This window comes from Acanthopagrus latus, chromosome 5 (assembly GCF_904848185.1).
Source record: "Acanthopagrus latus isolate v.2019 chromosome 5, fAcaLat1.1, whole genome shotgun sequence".
Classification (NCBI taxonomy): Eukaryota; Metazoa; Chordata; class Actinopteri; order Spariformes; family Sparidae; genus Acanthopagrus; species Acanthopagrus latus.
Window position 1 is genome coordinate 23,543,164 of NC_051043.1, and position 15,418 is coordinate 23,558,581.

The 15,418-nt window shown below is 39.7% G+C and overlaps 1 protein-coding gene across 1 annotated transcript in view; it reads right to left on the bottom strand.

The window, feature by feature from the left end:
* Window positions 1-281: 281 nt before the first annotated feature.
* Window positions 282-15,418, bottom strand: part of ipo11 (importin 11) — a 106,768-nt gene continuing 91,631 nt past the window's right edge. Inside the window, exon 30 of the mRNA XM_037098513.1 lies at window positions 282-2,418. Within this exon, the coding sequence (XP_036954408.1) occupies window positions 2,254-2,418 (165 nt within the window). The 3' untranslated portion in view covers window positions 282-2,253. The remainder of the gene's footprint in view (window positions 2,419-15,418) is intronic.

Below are 15,418 nucleotides of genomic sequence, written 5' to 3' on the forward strand. Positions count from 1 at the left end.
AGAAAATATACTTTTCGAGACATGATCAATAGGATTGGCATTTCCCACTTGTACACCCTGAACTCAGTAAATACACAAACTTGTGTTTTGGCTGATTACTGCACTTTATTGAAGGCTTTGGAAAAAAAAAAGCAACAGATTTCTCATCAAAACGTACCCAAACTTATAACCCAAAACATTTCTCTACTGCATGTGTTGTGTTCTAAACTTTATAATGACGTCATAAAACAGAGTACAAGTACAGAAATCTTCTACTGTTAAACTAGGTAAGAAATGAACAGAATAGTAAGAAAGGTCTTGAGTTTCAAGGATAGGTAAGGCTGAAAGCATAAGGCCGTAATTCTGACTGCTACTCAACTCTAATCACAGTGTCAAAGGAGCTAGTGTCAGGATTATCTCCCTCGGAGGGAGGTTGACCAACCGGATGACGGCAAACAAAAACCACAAGGTCCACATGCCAACAGTATAAATCTATTCAATCAACTATCAGAGCTCCAGTCTGTAGGATTTAGCAGCATTTAGGGGTGTCGTTTAAGGTCACAAGCAACTAAATGCTCGTCTCACCCTACAGTGGCTGCTTAAAACACAAAAATAATGAAGGCCCTCCAGTTTGGACTCATGATGGAATCCATAGAAGAGATTCCGCTCCGTCTTTAGGAAGGCTCAATCTAAGGTGACAAAAATGATTATTATGTTCCTTTTCTGCCCATAAATCCTACACATTGGACCTTTAAAATCAAAATGCATTTATTTTCTTTCTTTAGCATATAGGTTTGGCAGTCTTCCAAGTTATCTGGAAAAAATCAATCAATCAATCACAGCTTCATCATCGCATTATTTTCGCATAGCTGTCCCACTGCCCCGGCAGTTTAATCGATTTGACAAGTCATTGATGACTTTATTGTGGTAGTATAAAGTCATCAATGACTTGTCAAATCATAAACTGCCAAGGCAGCGGCACAGCTACACGAAAAATAATGTATTTTGACTCAAAGTCACAGTGATGCCACATATTAACTCCTTAAACAGCCACTTTGGGTCAGAATTTATCAAATTCGTTTACCAGTTCAAAAGAAACAGTAGAGACGCAAGCTAATGGCATGTCAAGTTTGCAATCAGTCAGTATTTTTATACGAGTTAGCACTGAGACATAAAATACAGCAAGAAAATCAAGATGAGGGTCTTAATGCAACCAATGTCTAATTTTAGCCACAATCCTGCTGACCTACTCCAAGCCCTTCTACCACTGTGTTAAAGTCCAAAGATGTGAGGAAAAAAAGATGAGAACATGTGAAACAATTTTTGGTTATTAAAGTGCTCCGACACACACCTTCAATTAGCAGCAGTTTGTATATATATACACATATAAATGTGGTTCAGCAATCTTACAAATCAACCATTTAAAAATCACCCATTTTACAGTCATGAAAAATTCCCTCTAAACCAACTCAAATGGAAAAAAAAAGAAAAAAACTCTCTAGTTCTCTCAGTAGTTACTTCAAACTTGACCTCTGACTATGACAAAATTAGATTTTTTTTTAAAAATGGAAGAGAAATTAAGACAAAATAAAAACAAACTAAAAAGTAAAATAACATCATGCAGAATATCATCCATACTGTACTTTACATACATACAAAATTACATTTCTTTTTTTCATTTTTAAGAATATATTCTGTAAACACTGTTTTAGGTCCTTCAGGTGCATTTTTATCCACATTTCTGCTACGATCTGTATGTTTTCTGTATATAAAATAGTCCTAGGCTCCAGCTGTGGCACCTGCAGGCAATTTTTCTCCTTTATACTCGTCAACACACCCCCTCAACTTTCATACCAGCAGTCACATTTTCTACCCACTCCACGTTTAAACCACAGAAAGAGAAGAAACTAGAAGAATTGAGTGGAAGCTCTAAGTGATGTTTTTTCTTTTTTTGTGGGTTTTTTGAAAATGTGATGGTACTCATTTAACATTTTTAAGTACCCACATAGACCCCATCTTGATTTAAAATAAAAAAGGATGTAAAGGAATTAGGATAATAGAGAAAGGGACGAAGGGGGGTTAGCTGAGGACAGTAGACAAGGCTAGGTTTGAATATAGATAAGGCATAGCATGGGCAGAGGTTGGGAAGGTTTGGATTAGGAGTCCACACGTCGGGCAGATTCTTAGCTGTTTCAGTACGTGTTCAAGAAGGGGAGAAGGTGTTGTACTGGGCAGAGATGTTTGTGTAAGGTAGGGGAGGACTGTAGATGTGATTCAGAGTCCTTGGAGGAACTCCTGGAGCTGCCTGACGAGCTCTGTATCCACGGTCTCCATCAGGACCCCAAAGCCTTGGTCCCCCATCATGGCCTGCTGAGCCTTCAGCTTCTCATAGACAAACTGCTGGAGAGAAACGCTGTGCACCGGGTCCTCCAGGGCCAACTGAGGAGGGACAGAGAAAATTGAGAAATTACAGTTACGATTGTGTCTGGAGGGTCTCCAAGTCAGCTCTCTGAGAGAAAGATCATAGGTTACCAGAGATATTAAATGCACTGACGGTAAACGAGCTGCTCATATTCTTTATCACGAACTGTCCGTCAAAACTACTTTGTTTTCTTTAAGAGAAGGTGGGAGACTCGCAGCAAAGGGCCTTGGTTGGACCTGAACTGGGGCCTCTGCTGAGGACTCTACCATGTGAGTCTCCTCCTTCTCTACTGAGCAAATGCAGGCAGGATAAGTATTACGGCTTGATTCTTGGTTCTTCAATCTGTCAGTCTGGTTTTTGGAATTACCACTTTGCTTATTCTTCCTTGCAGATTTTGCTCATTTGAGTTGGGACATTTTCTGAGGGGGCTGGAGTTTGGTTTTGGCTGGGTCAGATTGAGCAGGTTTCATTTTGTGTGTGATAAAAGCTCAAAGTGTGCTTCCATATGAAGTATGACTGAAACTACGCTGATTTATACAAAATCCCCTAAAAATGTAATTTTCTCTGTTGGCAAATTAATGCAAAAGACATTGAAAAGGGATATTCAATCACTTTTGACAAAAAGAGAAGGAAAAGCAACCAGGACAAGTTACCATTTCCAACTCTGACAAATACAACACAAAACAAAACTTGCTCAAGAGACGATGATTCAGGATATGCACCTGCTGCCATTGATCTTATGCACAAGACAACACAGGAAAAAATAATCTGTAACAATAGAGTAAAAAAAGAGAGGAAAAGTTGGATGGCTGAGTAGAGCTGACACATTTCTGCAGGCAAAAACACTGTCATTTATTTTCCGTGGAGTGAAGCAGGGGCCGAGTCAAACACAATAGGATGGAAAAGTTTGAAAGCTGGCACTGTTTGCAAACAAATTAAAGAAAAATACGTGTACCAGCAAAACTTTCCTATCGACAGCACAGCAAACTGTTAAAGCTGGTTTGTGTTGAAAACAAATGTCTGTCCATGACTTTTCTTTTTTTAAATTATGGAAATGACATTTTCTGATGCACCCAGTTTCATGCACCCAGGCTTTTTAGCACCCACATACTGCAGCTTGATTCTGGCTGCCTCATATATTTGATTTGATTTCTCCACAGAATAATTATCATTATCATGTGAAGCCACTTGACCCTCCCTCCTTCGACCAAGCAGGTCAGTGTCCTGAACTAACACAAACTACCTCAGTGGGAGAGCCTTCTTTTCTGATCATAAACTAATCTTATATTTGGGCAAGCTTGTGCAGTCCCACAGGAGTCCCACAAACCCAAGGTAGAAAAAAAAGAACAAACTTTGGGTCCTTTGAGAAGTAGAATATTATAATGACAACTCCTGGTCTCTAGCCAATCATGGGAAAGAATACTTGTCATGCTAATTAGCTCTTTGTCATTGCAGTGCAATCAAACTGGTAAAGAGTGTCTGTTGGAGAGTGGCTTAATCGAAAAGCTGTCGTCTAACCTGCATAATTACCTTCAGCACAAGGACCTGCTAGAGAGGTGTGTGTGTGTGTGTGTGTGTGTGTCTATGAAAGCATGGCTGGAGCCCAATATATCCCTGTGATCCTCTTAAATATGTAATCTAACTAGGATAAAACAATGTTACACGTCTGCATGAATCACAACAAATTTGTTACCAGCTTAATGGAGAAACTGGCAATTTCTGCCTGTAGCTCCAGTGTGTAGTGTATCCACAAAACTATGTCCAATTAAAGGGGACATCATCTATACACAAGTCTACACAATGCTAGAAAAAAACAACATTAAAATAAAGAGACAAAAGTGTCTGCATGAATGAGCATTTCTGAGAGCGTTTGCAGAAGTTGTGAAAATTGACAAAGATTACATGAGAAACTAATCCAGCAGATGATGAGTGAGTTAAATTAAGAGGAAATGGCAAAATGTACACAGGATGTTAGGGGTAGACATGTGCTTAAAGGCAATTTGTCTCAGATAGCTGAGGACACCTGCTGTGCTGAGACTCAGAAACACAGCACTGACATAAATCAATGTGACGAGTGGAAGCATGATCCACTATCGTCCTCAGGGAAATACACAGGCAGACGAGAAGGGAAAGAACAAAAGAGGCATGAGGCAAGAAGAGCTGGGGATGTTTGATTGTTCAGCAGAGCAGAACCATGAAAAGGAACGTAAACAAAATGGCAACAAGGAGGGAAAGTACAGGCGCACTGACGATGGCGGGAAGGATGTCAGCAGGAGCTCGCGTGATGACGTCCCGGCAGAGAAAGAAAAAAACGACAAAAGCGAGGTGACGTGGGACGGACGCCTAGAGTGGGCAATCAGAGCTGTACCTCATTGTTCAGGACAGAGAGGAGCAGGAGGAGGAGGAGGAAAGAGAGGAGCGGGCACCAGGAGAGCAGAAAGATGAAGAGGAATAGATGAAATGACAGGACCCCCATTTCTAATGCAATCCCTGCAGCAGACAAAGTAACACGTCATTTACTGTAAAGACGTCACTGTTGTTTAAAATTGGCCTGCACCAGGGACATCGCATATATCCACATGTGTGCTGACCACACGTGTGCTGACAACCGCTTGCTGAATGACAAGCCAACACAAAGGCACTTTTGTATGAAAACCTAGCAACATGTTGCTTCTTTTACATCATTAAATCTGAGATTAAACAGCTGCCTTGAACTCACTGATTATCAATTTACAAAATCAACACAAGCACGCCTATTGGGAACCTATCGTCTTAACCTTCTGACCCCTCCAACGTGTTCTTTTATTGTTAAGTCCCTTTTCCTCACTGATCCATTTCTCTCACAGTCTTTTGCTATCCACACTCAGCTGCTCTTTTCAGTGAAGAAGCAGGTTTGCAGGAGGAGGACATAAAAGGGGAGCCAAGTCAGGCAGGCTGTAGTTAATGATGAAGCAACCTGCACTTTTTCAGCCTTTATCCCGTTATCCCGTGGTGCTTCGTCTCTCACTGCAAACACACAATTACGGTGTATGGATGTGTGTGCGAGGACACGTACAGTACACTCACTCACATGTGATGTAATGAGCTGTGGGGCTGTATGGTGTACTGAAGTGTAAACTAAGGACCGTATTGTGTAAGGATGCTGACAGTGTGGGGTTCAGAGGAATACACTGCAGGCAGATGTTAATTTCATCAGCTAATTTATGACACATCCACAGGCCTTGCCAGCCAGTTGCCTTCGGCAGTGCTGACTAGACTCACTAGCTGCTCTCCAATGGTCAATTTGACTCAAAGTATCATGTTTTTGTTTTTTTTTTCCCCAACACATGCAGTAATGGCTTCATGCTTATGTAAGAAGGTAAATCAAGGTTCTGTGTGAACATGTAAAGAGACTTTTTGACAGTTTTGTGTGTAGATTCTGGCTGTCCTGGTCAGTCAGGAGATTAAAAAAATTATACAGTTTGTGATTTTGAAAGACTTAATGCTGCCCGTCATTCTTATCACAATTATTAAGGACTTCTCTCTCTTCTTCTCTAACTACTAATGAACAATTTATTTTATAAAATGTCAAAAAGCCCTAAAAATAGCTTATTCTGTCAAATCAACAGATCTTTCAAGAATCTGCCAACACCTGTCCCTGTTTCAGCAGTCACATGGAGGTGCAACCATAACAGTAGCCTCTCTCTGACTTGGGTTTTCTTTATATGTACACAGTCGTTGTGCGTTTTTGACTGTCAAGACAAAAAAAAAAAAAAAAAAATCAAATCTGTGCGAGTTGGTGGAAAAGCCTTCAGGGATATCGAAGCTCTGATACAAGGTCAGCTCATGTCAACACACAGCAGTGCCTCAAGTGTTCTTCATCACTTGATTCAGACAGTAAATACTGACCTGATGTTACTTCTTAAAGAATGTACAAATCTCTACACGCATACAAAGCACCAATCCAATGTAATGATTAATGTTTCATAAAGTGAGATCCATGCTGTCTAGGATTTCTAATACTGTCTTGTAAATGTACATGTCTTTCTCACGCGCAAACCAGTTAATCAATAGCCTAATTGAATGACACCGTGACCTATAAAACCTGCTGCTGTCACGCATGGATGTCATGGTTACTATGGTGTCTTCATAATCATTTCTCCAGTGTTACTTGAGATAAAACAAATACTCGGTCAGGCTCTTTTTCCTGGGACATGAGGTGGATGAATCAATTAACTCTCTCTGAGATGTAATGTAAGGTTAATGTGGTGTAGCCAATTGCAGCATCTACTATACTGAATAACACCTCTACTCAAGACAGGTATTGTTATGTTGGGGGGAAAAAAGTAAGTGCATAAATTAAAATAAAAATTTGTGTACCAACATTTACAGCGAGCATGAAACTTATAAAGATAGAGTAAAAAGTAGCATACAATGGTGAAGTTTTTTAGGTCACCAATTTAATGCATTAGTTGGATGTCCAGAGCTTAATCCCATGGTGGTCGTTCATAAATGTTCTACATGTCTAAATTCTTTATTATCAGGCATGTTAAGCCTCTCCTCCTTGAAAAACTGACATTTCTGACAGTAAAAGAATTAACATGAATCAAAACAATATTAAACACAAAGCAACTCTAACACAAAAACTCCTCACCTTTGTTCATCAGAAAGCAGTTCCTGTCAGTTACATTTCTGTAACCTATAAATGTCTTTTACAGCAAAAGTATGCTTTCAGAATTAATGATCTAGGCGGTTGATGCTGATGGCTGATGCTCAGGAGGCGATGGAACAAAAGAAAGCCAAAACCAATATTGCGTCTTTACACATTCCATTAGAATACAAATATTTCAAGATTAAGGGAATTTTATGCCCCAAAAGTACAGGGAGGCTAGATGTCCAAGAGAAGTAACATCTGTGGATGTGTGTGGAAAAGATAGAGGCAACAGTAGGAGAAAGGGAGGATTGGAGGTACAATGAATAAAGAGAAGTGGATTTCCCTGTAGAGAGCATGTAGTTACACACTGAGTGGACTAAAAACAAGAGTGTGAAAAGATGACCAAGCGATGAATTGAAGGAGTGATCTGCATGGATCTAAGTAGTAGAGCTTGTCTGATTGTGCACAAACTAAATATTCCTGTCAAGGCAAAAAAAATGCAGGGGAAGCAAAGATCAGGCCTGTGTTGGCTTGAGGAAGAAGAGAAATGAGAGTGATGATGAGAGGAAAGAAGTGATGATGAGAGGAAAGGATAGAGGGAGAGTGACACAACCCCTGCTGCGGCTCAGAGATAAAGAGGCACTGGTCTTCATGCCTCGGAGAGAGTAGAAGATAAATGAGAGGCAGGATGAAAAGAGAGACAGATGACATGTGAAGAGAGTGGATGGGGTTTGGACGTTGCCTGGTGAGCACACAGGGAGAGAGAAAAAGCAGAGAGGACGAGAAGCAGGCGAGGTATGCTAAGAAGAAAATGGTAGTTATGACAATGATGATAATGATGATGATGATGTTGTTTGTGCCCATTGTGGTAAACGTCTGGCGGGTTTTACCTTACTCAAAATTCCCATTAAAATAAGCACAGGTTAAAGTTGTTCCATCTGTACTGATATTATTAAGACTGTCCTGAGGTTGCCAAACATTACTATGTGCTTGTATTTCTTCTGGCCACAGTTCTAACACAAACAACAGATCTTTAATTACATGCAGGGCTACTGTAAGTGTGTTATGTTGTCTGTATATTAAGCCTCTTGGTGCCAAATGCCTATAGAGAAACATAACTTGAGAACATACTGAGAAGAGTTTGTTTCCAAGAAATTATGTGTTGAAATGACTGATGACAAGATTTAAGACTGGCAGAGACACAATTATAGGCTAATAAATAACATAGGTCAGATAATTTCAGATAGGCTTTTAAAAGGGTATCATTGCATTTAATGCCTATCATGTCAAGTGACATCACATTGGCCCAGCCAATAGGCCAATGCTATGCATCATTAACTAGAGCTAGAATAGCTTGTCATAGCTGGACTCTCAGTTATGATGTCATGGTCATTTTTAATGTTCATAAATTAAATTAAGATAAAAAAAAAAAGCCCAACTATAACCTAAATGCTGTTCTGTAATTACTCCATCTATTTATCTTACATTAATCAGCATCTAGCCTGTTTAAAACCTTCTAGATTTCTAGACATTTCACCACTTTTCTAACTGTCCCTGCATACTCTCTATAACCATCACAGCTTCAACATTTGAGGTAGCAACATAAAGTAGAACCTCAGAGGTGTGAATCTGTAATAGCAAACATTGAAGAATCGCTGATGCAAAGTATTGTTCATAATCAGATATGCTTACACTTATGGAGGCATATGTAAGGACATTATGTCTGACAGTAAAAGTCTGTATATGTGTGTATGTGCTGGCAGAGCTGCACGGGCCTGGTGGGAATGGTTCAGATGAATATCAGAGTTTCATACTAATCCTATTTCCTCAGGGTTCTCTCCTACTACAACTCATGCAAATGTCAGCCAGCTACTGTTGTTCCAAGTTAAAACAGACAAGTCTAAATTTGATATATTTTCATCTATTTGCATGCTATATAAGCAGATATAGAAAGCCCTATATGAGTGCTTGCTTATGCTCATATCGCTCTTATTTTTAAAAGCAAGAGATCACACAACAATCTCTAACCTGCTATTCAAGCCTGATACAGCTATTAAAACATAACTTATTATTTTACAGTGTCTAATAAAAACTGTCAGATGATTTGTTATTCATGTACAGTTGGAGAGCAGTTCACCTTGCACTGCACATCACAGACTCTTTATGCCCATAAAACCAAAACATACTGTACAGTATCTTGTCCAAGGAACTTCTCAACTTGGGACCACTCATTCTTTCTCTCTCTCTCTCATGAAATGTAACACAGTCTCTTCAGCACAGTAATATGCTTCGTCACACTTAGAAGGATATTCTACATGCAGTGGATGCATGTTATGTCCAGGATGCATATTGAAATCAACAATTCGCACAAACCTTCAAGTGGTCAACAACTGCACATTCACAAGAGACACTAGATGATCTCACTTCTGTGCTTCTGACCACATCTCTAAGGGTAAGCTCAGTCACCATGTGGAAACTCATTTAGGCTGCATGCATCTGAGATCTTATTCTTTTGGTCACTGTTGACAGCTCATGTCCAAGGTGAAGGTTGAACTCCAGTCCCCAGTGCAATGAACCTCTGTGTCAGATTTGGAGGTGCTGTTTCACATCCTAACTGCTTCACACTCAGCTGCAAACTGCCCCAGTGTGTTCTGAAGGTCACTGGCTGGTGAAGCGGGACACATGAAGACAGATCAAACTCTCTCCACAACCACATCTGTCTGCCACTTTAGAGGCACTGGTCCCGAACTCCATGCAACACTTAAGAGACATGTCAGCCAATAATGTCAAGCACTCTGCAACTCAGGGTGAATCTTATCTACACCTGGCTCCTTGCCACGTAAGAACTTCTTGAACACCTCAGAGATATCTGCTAAGGATACGATTGAGGCTTTCCTCAAGTCTTCAAACACTGCCTCCTTCACAGAAGTTGTGGAGTAGCGTTCTTTCCACCCCTGGACAATATCCCCAGTCCAGTTCCACAGTTTTCCTCCCCCACTCAACACAGCTGAAGTCATGCCATCCTTTCCCTTCCTAAGTTAACTAATGGATCGCCAGAACGTCCTCAAGGGTAAACAAAAGAACATCTTGATGGCCTCTCATACTTGAGTTATCACTTTGCCGACTACCGAGGCCACAGCCCTTCTGGCCTCCTGGTAACATCTGCTGCTTCAAAGGATCCCATGAAAAAACAGACCTAAATGGCTTTCTTCTTCAGCCCTATGTTCACCCTCATCACTGGTATGCGCCAGTGAGTTCTTAGGTTGCTGCCAAGGACAGGAACCTTCAGACCACAACACCTAGCAACCGCTTTTACAATAGTAGTCCAAGTTGGATTACTGACACAGTTAAGAAGCACACTTTCAAGACATAAAAATATAAAATCAAAAGTTATCTATAGGAAGTGCAAGTTGTGATTAGTTCCATTAAGTCAAGAGTATATTACATAGTCACCACGGAAAGTATTGCCCAGTGCCGTTAAAAAGTTCCCATTATTGCACAACCCGTGTCCCTCGCCAGGGTTAGTAATCGGTGTTAACAATCCATGACTGCAGGGTTGGGTATCCAGGACCATACAGTGCTGGAGGGACTACATATGTTAGCCAGCCTCAGAATGCCTTGTGATCCCAAAATGGAGCTGGAAAGCGATGCTGAAGAGAGGCACGTCTGGACTACCTTGCTTAGCCTGTTGTCACCGTATCCAGGATAAGCAGAAGAAAATGGATGGATGGATGGACTGTACTTTAAAAAGCAAAACAAAAAACACAACAAAAAAACATCAGCCGGAGGTTTAAAGCAGCACACAATGAATGTTCTTTGAATAACACTGGGGTAATTTCTTCTCACTTAGAAATTCTGAGCTGTAAAAGACATAATAAAACTAATTTCACAGGCAAAGTAGTTCTCCCTTCGACCAGTAAACTGATCTTACTTAGTGAAATTGATGGAGTCCCCTATTATAATTAGTCTGATTACAGTAAGCACCATTACCCCCATAAGACTGGATTACAGGGCTTTTTAAGTTGTCTTGATTATAACTTAGATAAACATTTCTAAGATCACCACTCAAACAAATACAGCTTCATGGATATGTTTGGCAAATTAAATGCTGTGTGTATAAGTTACTAATTCTCTGTGGATAATTCAGACAGTCAGACAAGAATGATTTCCGTCACTGAAAGATGAAAACCAATGTTTCCCGTAGTGCTGCTTCATATTAAAAGTGTTTAAATGACATTTAATTTTTATTGTGAAGAAGTTACGGTAAATGAAACATGTTTGTGACTGAATTAGTGGAGCCACTTTGTTAATCTCAGCAGAATCACAAAGCAACAGGCACAGTGCTCAAAAAAAAAAAATGGTACAGTCTAAGATTGTACAAGTTGGCTAATGGGCATCTCCCTCCTGTGGTAAAGTAGCACTTCAACCTGATCTAAGTTCAAGACCTCTCTCAAAACTCGAGGGCCACTCTGAGATCACAGACCTCTGCATTTTGAGCAACTACATGTGATAGCTACCCCTGTAACTGGATCTTTCTTTGCTAATGATTTATCCATCCATAGAGTTTCATGAAAATTAAGCCAATAGTTTTTCCATATTTCTGCTGATAAATTAACATATTGAAAGGGAAACTTACCACCCTTGGCTGAGAAAATTAAGATGGCTATGTTTCCCAGGTGGGAGAGTCCAGAGCAGCAACTTAACCATAAATAAACAGGCTTTTGTTGGCCTCTCTGTTGGTGCATTTCAATTGTGTTTCACCTGATCTAAACACAGTATTGTTGGTGTACCCACATCCAACAATGATGTCACAATGTACTTACACTCTGGAGTACACTACTTTGGTTTCACCACTTTTTTGGCAGCACAATTTTAATCTCATCAAATCACATCTTTATTGTTTGTGCATTTGAGTGTTAAAAGAAAAGGAAGACAGAGAGAAACACCCCTTAAAATATGGACGGCTATTTGAATGACAACAATGACAGGAAATCACACAGTTGGATTCAGCAGAACAAAGAAAGAAAAAAAAATGGTTAAAAAAAAACTGGTAAAACCCAGCAGAGGGACCACCCATGTTTTTTTTTAAAACGTCCAATCTACCAACCAATGTTTTTTGGCAGATAGTAGCAGTAACATGAAGCAACAAGTTTCAACAAATTTTCCTTTGTTACGCTATTCCAGTGTTCGCTAGTCCTCCACAAACACTGAAAAATGCTTGTGTGGATGTTAAGTGTTTCAAGTTAATGAACAAAAAGGTTCAAAAGTATTCACATAAGTGTGGACATGGGCGAAATAACAAGTGGCTCCTAATCTGCACTGACCAAATAGAACATAAACCAAACAAGGTGAGACTGAACAGTCCGTGAGAGATAAGGTCATGTACATTCATCAGCGTTATTATACGTAGGGTTGAAGATTGATTAGCCATACAGAATAGACAGTACCATTCAATAGCCATCAAGACGGACATGAGCGGAATTTAAAAAGTATGAGATAAAGAAGGTCAGATCAACAGTTTTAGAGCAATAAGGGCAAGAACAGAGAGACGGATTACATAAACTGTCGCCCCCAAACACAGCCCTCTCTCCTTTTCTGCGGTTTCATTAGTTCATGGTCCCTTGACTTAGAGGGAGGATTAAAACTTGATTGCAGTAATTTTCCTCACTAAATGAGGCAGCACCAATTGTAATACCCTAATTAGTATTGTAGTAGAGGGCGTAAATGTAAGAGCCCTTTAGCGGTCTATCATAAGAGTGCATATTACCAAACATACACCCTTAAGTGTAGGAGTGTGTTGAGGCATGTACATACAAACACAAATACAGAAAACATGGAGGAGCAGTATATATGCCTTAAACAAGACCAGCCTCAAAAACTGAGCATTAGTGTTCAGAAGGACAGTATGTTGGGATGGTCTTGATAATTCTGTAAATTTTCAGCTTTTTTTTTTTTTTAACATGAATTCCCTCACAGTGCTCTAGTGGATTGAGAGATTGGCGGCGACTGGGGCTATGAGCGAACAAGCTGGGTCTAAACAGCAATACACAACATCCTGCTCAAAATCTGCTGTGCCATCTGGCAGGCACCGAAAGACCAATTCATGCATGTGTAAGGTGGGCTTCAGAAGTGGAACGATGCTGTCAGCAGCTTCTGCAGCATGGATCTTTTGAAAGTGTAATAGTTACAAGGCGGGAATGCACAGCAAAAGGGAAGTACTCAAACTGAGAAAAAGTATCCTCAGGACCATTTTAAATCCTTGGTGAAATGAAGGTGACTGAGTGTATTGGCCTAAGAAGAGATGTTCCAATATCTTTCACAATTCAGATTGTTTTTTTCTTTTAGACCAACAAGATTTTTTTTTATTTAATTCACCACCCCTGGGGTGCCCTCTTATAAGGCTTTCAGAAGACATGAATAACTCAAAAAATCTCAAAAATTTAAGCATGGTCTTTCAGGTATCATCAGTCAGTCGTTGGTGTCTATATTAACCCAATACAAGTCTCTCTAGAAAAGGTCTCTTATGTGTTGGCTTGCTGCTGTTTATGATTTCAAAATGGTGATGAGTGTTTCATATATGTTTATGAAATAATCTATTTCATTTATTAACATTATTATGCTGATTGACATTTGGTGGCAGCCAAAGCCAAGAAACAACTTGTTGCAAAGTGCCAAAAAAGGGAAGAGGAAGACTGCACACTAGCGAACAGGGAAATAAATAATACAATTAAATAAAAATCATCTGTCATGTTTTATCAGGAAGGAAATGCATTCAACATGTTTGTTAGACCAAAGGATTATTATTTTTGTCCATGTCAAAATACAAAAACCCCCTCCACAACTGACTTTTTTCTGGTGCAACAGTGATCTAAGAAGTGTTAAATTCCATGAGCCAGTCAGATCTGAAAAACTAGTTCATAAGCAGCTGAAGGCTTTCAGTGTACCACCTCAGGTCAAAGACTGCATTAAGGATTCAACAATGCTGGTGACCAAAACACTTCATGTCAGATAGAGAATGTGTGCTTGCTCACATATTGCCAAATCTGAAGTCATGACACAGTCTGTGAAACCCCATATGTATAATTTTGATGGCTTTTATGGATCAAGTTCTGAAGAGGCAATAAAAAAGGAAGAAAAAAGATATGAGGATTTTGTTGCCTTGAGTTCCTTCACTTCCGTGCAACATGCTGTGAAGGCATATTTGGTGGGTGGCACACTGTGTTCAGTGAGGGTTGCTAGCTGTAAAGTTCCTCTGCTCTCTCTCGACAACTTCAACAACTACTAATAAAAATGAAAAGGTGAATCAAATGCATGCACAGACTCAAGTAGAAACTGTGCAAGTCTGACCTCAACTTATTATTTAGTATCTCACCAAATGTTACGCTTCGTAGTTTTGATCTATTGGATCCATCTGTCTGTTGGACAGAATTATTCTGTCTGAAAAAGCCAGACTCTAAACTAAATAATCCAATGTTGTCTAAAGTGTGAAAAGTAATCTTCAAAGTTAAGATAAAGTTTTTTGATTGCCTGCAACACTAAGCTGGTTTGCTCACAATGGCATACTGATGGTATTGTAAACAAAATCAAGAGAACACTGCACGCTTGGACTCCCTCTTCTGATAATACTGTTCAGCTGCCAGGAATGTGCCAAGGGCTGATGTACTGTAGATAAACATTTGCTCTACTTGATTAATTAATCCACCTGTCCCGAGCAGAGACAAATACGTTAATCATTTTATCACTTGTCTGACAAGCTTTCAATTTGACTGAATAGGGCTGAGGGCGAGAAAAAAGTAGCCAGAGTCATTTTTTTCTCAGCTCTTCCAACAACCAATCAAAACCACAGAGATTAGTTTCAACTGTAATGAGCCACACGCTGAATGAATACGCTTCACACTGGTAATTAAGATGCATTAAGATCAATTTAACAACTGAGTTGTCAGACTAAGGTTCAATTATTCTCATTACTTGAATAAGACTAATTAACTCACAGTAAATCCTAAGAGCTGACAGGTGAAAATCCTACACACACTTTTGGCTGCATTATCATCTGATCTGCACAGCTGCAAAATTAACACAAAGACAGGAAGACGTGTAATAAGGCAAAGTGATTTAGCATTCCCTGTGGTGCATGCTTTACATTTTAATATCTGGCTGCTCTTTATAACAGCAGGTTGCAGTCTTGGTAAGATGCCGATGGGCAGAGCTGTGATGGAATTAAATGAGCTCAATAGACTCAATGTACTACTTCAGAGTGACAAAAGTATAATTGTCCACTGACTAAATGAAAAGAGGCATCGTTACTTTCTGATTTCTCCAGGGTTGGAAGTTGTTCTGAATATATGTCAAAAAATATAACATAGCTCTCATAGTTTATAAGACAT